Genomic DNA, 4,112 nt, shown 5'->3' on the forward strand with positions numbered 1-4,112 from the left:
CTCTCTTCTATCTCTTGTATTCTGTTGATAATGCTTGCATCTATGACTCCTGATTTCTTTCCTAGGTTCTCTATCTCCAGCGTTGTCTCTCTTTCTGGTTTCTTTATTGTTTCTATTTCCATTTTTATATTCTGGATGGTTTTGTTCATTTCCTTCACCTGTTTGATTGTGTTTTCCTGTAGTTCTTTAAGGGATTTTTGTGTTTCCTCTTGAAGGGCTTCTAGCTGTTTACCCTCATTCTCCTGTATTTCTTTGAGGGTGCTCTTTATGTCTTTCTTAAAGTCCTATATCATCATCATGAGAAGTGATTTTAGATCTGAATCTTGCTTTTCCGGTGTGATGGTGTGTCTAAGACTTGCTATGGTGGGACATTTGGGTTCTGATAATGCCAAGTAACCTTGGTATGTGTTGTTTATATTCTTACACTTGCCCACCTCCATCTGGATATCTCTAGTGCTACCTGCCCTGTGATCCTGGTTGTGTCAGAACTCCTCAGAGTTAAGCTGTCTCTGTGATCCTGTGATTCTGAGATCCTGTGACCCTGGGCTTGTTAGAGCACCTGGGAGTGTAGCAGCTTCCTCTGGGTGTTTTGGGACTGGTGGCAGAGCTTGTGCCCAAGGTTTGCTCAGACCACCAGCCCAGAGAGACCAGAAGGAACCAGAGCCACTCTGCTGGTGGAGTTCCTGTGTGCCTGGTCCTGCTGGTCTCAGTTACTCCCAGTGTTGGAACAGATGTTGTGTCCTCCTCACCTCTGATCCTAAGAGTGTCAGGGCACCTGGGAGTGGAGCTTCCTTTGGGTGTTGTTGGACTGGCTGCAGAGCTTGTGCCCAAGGTCTGCTGGAGATACCAGCCCAGAGAGACCAGAAGGAACCACTCTGCTGGTGATGTTCCTGTGTGCCTGGTCCTGCTGGTCCCAGTTACTCCCAGTGTTGAAACAGATGTTGTGTCAAGATATTATTTAAAATAAATATTTTTTTTTGTTTGAAGCCTTTATATATTTTAAAGATGAACACTGAGGATTGTTGATCTTCACTATGCCATGTAAACTTTATAAATGCAGGTAAAGAATCAGAATGTTTTAGCAGAAGTTGGTTTTTGGAGATAACAGACTTTTTTTTTTGAAATAGTGCAAAGTAGCTCCAGCAAGCAGTTGAAAACAATACAGAACAAATACAGTAAGTGTGGAGGTTGGTGTAGGGGTGGTGTAGAATGAATAATAACCATGATGAATAAGGAAAATGTTAGTTGACTCAGAAAAGTAAGATGTTAGAATTTGGAGGGTGAAAAAATGTCATTATAACCTGGAGCATCCTCAGAAAATTTTCCTAAAGATTATTTTTGGTTTATAAATGTGGAAGTGTAAATCTGAACAAAAAGAAATATCACAGCCCTGATATTCACCAGAGTTCATTGTTCAGGTTTGAAACTTTTCAGTGTTTCCTAAGGAGCTGTTTTAGTAAGGTGTGGGGCACTTAGGACTCATCAAAGAAGCATTTGGAAGATCTAGTTAAAGGAAGCAGGTTTTTTTTTTTGTGAATATTTTATTTTTTACATCTCAAATGTTATCTCCTTTCCCGGTTTCACTTCTGAAAACCCCCTACCACATCCCCCCTCACCTTGCTTCTATGAGGGTGCTCCCCCACCCACCCACCCACCCACTCCCACCTCACTGCCCTGACATTCCTCTACACTGGAAGGAGCTCTTTTGAGTGTGTTCCTTGCTTGGTTTTGGTGTATCATCAAGTAATTAACATGATAATGGTTGAAGGGTAGAAAAGATAGCCAGTTCTCTTATTTCTGGTTGTAAGAAAACTTTGAGTTTCATTCCACTTGGGGCTTTTTCTTTGTCTCAGATCACCTGATACTACTTTGATTGCTTCTTCCACTCCAAGTGTTCTTGTCAAAATGAGCTATGCCTGTGCAAAGAGGAGGTTAGAAGAGAATGACTGTTAAGGACCCCCTTATCATCCCTGCACAGAAAGTATGAGAGCTATTAAGGTTGAAGATGGCATTATGTGACGGGTGGGAAGCACGCCAGGGGGCATTCTTCAGGTCAATGTCCTCATGTTTGACTTTCACACTAAGTTATTGAAAAGGTAAATGATCTGGAAACATTCTTAGACAATGATCTAGTCATTAATTTTTTTTTTCTTTTAGGCAAGATGGAGAGTAGTTAAAAAAAATAAATAAAAGACATGAAACAGCCCCTACCCCCAATCACGTTGCATTTGACAATTATAAAACCACAAATTCAATTTCAAGGGGTGTGCATTGGCTAAAAGCATGAGGCCCCTCCTTAGGAACCAAGACAAAGCCCTTAGAAGAGTTCCTGTGTAATCAATTTAATGAAAAAACTATGTAGATGTATTAGTCCCATTCAGGAACCTTATACCACATCTTCCTATTTCAGGCCCTGTAGTAGTAGAGCTCCTGGAAGAACAGGCAAAGCTTAGCACCGAGAGTAGGAATTTAGATCTAGCAGAACATGGTGAAGAGAAATTTAGGGATTCTAGCCAAAGTACAAAGGACAGAACACCAGAGTTGCAAAAAGGGCTAGCTTTATGTTTACACTTTGTGAAATCTCTCACTCATTTTATCTCTCACTTGCCCTTCAGAGGGAGAGCAAAGGCTGTTGTCAGATTGAGGAGAACTGACTTAATATGGAGCTGGAAGGTTTAAGTGGAAGGGTGGCTCCTGGGCTTGTCCTGGGTTCAGAGAGTAGCAAGTGTTACTTTTCCCTTATGTGAACTGGCTGGCAAGAGGGAAGAATGTCGCTGTGTGTGGAACATATCTTTTCTCCAAAGGCCACAGCCTAGGTAGCCACGTCTAGACACGAACTAGAAAAAAAATGGTCAATCCTTGCTCCCTAGGACAGGAAAAGCCACGTGACCTGGAGACAGGGCATGGGAGCGACCCCGGAGCAACCGTGGTCCGGCTGGCCGCAGAGAATTGCTGCGCGCAGTGACCACGGGATTAGTGGTGAGACCAGCAGGAGCCAGAGCTCCCGGAGCCAGAGCCTTCCGCCGCCCCAGTGCAGACCCTTCGTCTCTCTCCTGAGGCGCCGCCTCCCGCAGCCTGGGGCGGGGCTGGGGCGGAGCCAGGTTGGCCGCGCCAGGGAGGAGCGGGCGCGGGCGCGGGCAGATCACTTGCTGGAGACTCTCCGTGCGTGTGCTGTCGCTGCAGCTGCGGACGACCCGACCTCCTTAGGGCCAGAGGTCCCAGCTAGGCGAGTCCCGTTGAGCACTCCGTGTGCTGAACAGAGCCCCGAGGTACGACTTCTTGGCGCGGTGTGCCGCCGCTTTTCCGTTCGGAAGGTCCAGTTCCAGGCTCTTCGGACCCTTCTGGCGTCCTCGCCTGCGTCGGGGAGGGCGGCAGCGGCGCCCGGGCATGGCTTCGGCTGGCAGCGGCATGGAAGAGGTGCGAGTGTCGGTGCTGACCCCGCTCAAGCTGGTCGGGCTGGTGTGCATCTTCTTGGCGCTGTGTCTGGATCTGGGAGCTGTTCTGAGCCCGGCCTGGGTCACCGCGGACCACCAGTACTACCTGTCCCTGTGGGAGTCCTGCCGGAAACCCGCCAACCTGGATATCTGGCATTGCGAGTCCACGCTCGGCAGCGGTGAGCGCCCCCACCCCACCCCCGGTGCCGCGCCCCTTGCTCCCGCGTGGCTATCCAGGGCTCCTCTGCTGCCACCGCCTCGCTGGGAGCCACCTCCCCCACTTTTCTTCGCTCCCCTCCCTTCCTCCTTGTCCTACCTTCTCGGTCCTTGGGCCCCAGGACCCTCTTGCATGTGCCCCTCTCTCGAAGGGGTCCGGGTAGGCAAGACTCCAGAGACCTCCTACGCCCTCTACCCCTCCCTTGCCGGTCCCTCCGGCTTTGGAGTAACACGTATGCTATTTTGGGCAATTGTTATCATTGAGGGCGAGAACCATGTGGCTGTGTAAAAGACGCAATGCCTTCCACACCCCCGTTAAAAAAGAAATGGGCAAAAGGCTCCAAATCTGTGTGGGTTCTCTGTTCCCTCTAAGAGAAATTTGCCCAAGTTTTCCTCTAGGCCCACATTTCTCCCTGTTCAATTTGACTTTACCTGGCTTTTTCCCTAATGAATTTTCGTGTG

General features: G+C 48.2%; 1 protein-coding gene across 1 annotated transcript in view; it reads left to right on the forward strand.

The window, feature by feature from the left end:
• The first annotated feature begins 3,105 nt into the window (after positions 1 to 3,105).
• Tmem47 (transmembrane protein 47) overlaps positions 3,106 to 4,112 on the forward strand; it is a 27,417-nt gene continuing 26,410 nt past the window's right edge. The window contains exon 1 of the mRNA XM_031364339.1: positions 3,106 to 3,937. Within this exon, the coding sequence (XP_031220199.1) occupies positions 3,388 to 3,937 (550 nt within the window). The 5' untranslated portion in view covers positions 3,106 to 3,387. The remainder of the gene's footprint in view (positions 3,938 to 4,112) is intronic.

This window comes from Mastomys coucha, chromosome X (assembly GCF_008632895.1).
Source record: "Mastomys coucha isolate ucsf_1 chromosome X, UCSF_Mcou_1, whole genome shotgun sequence".
NCBI lineage: Eukaryota > Metazoa > Chordata > Mammalia > Rodentia > Muridae > Mastomys > Mastomys coucha.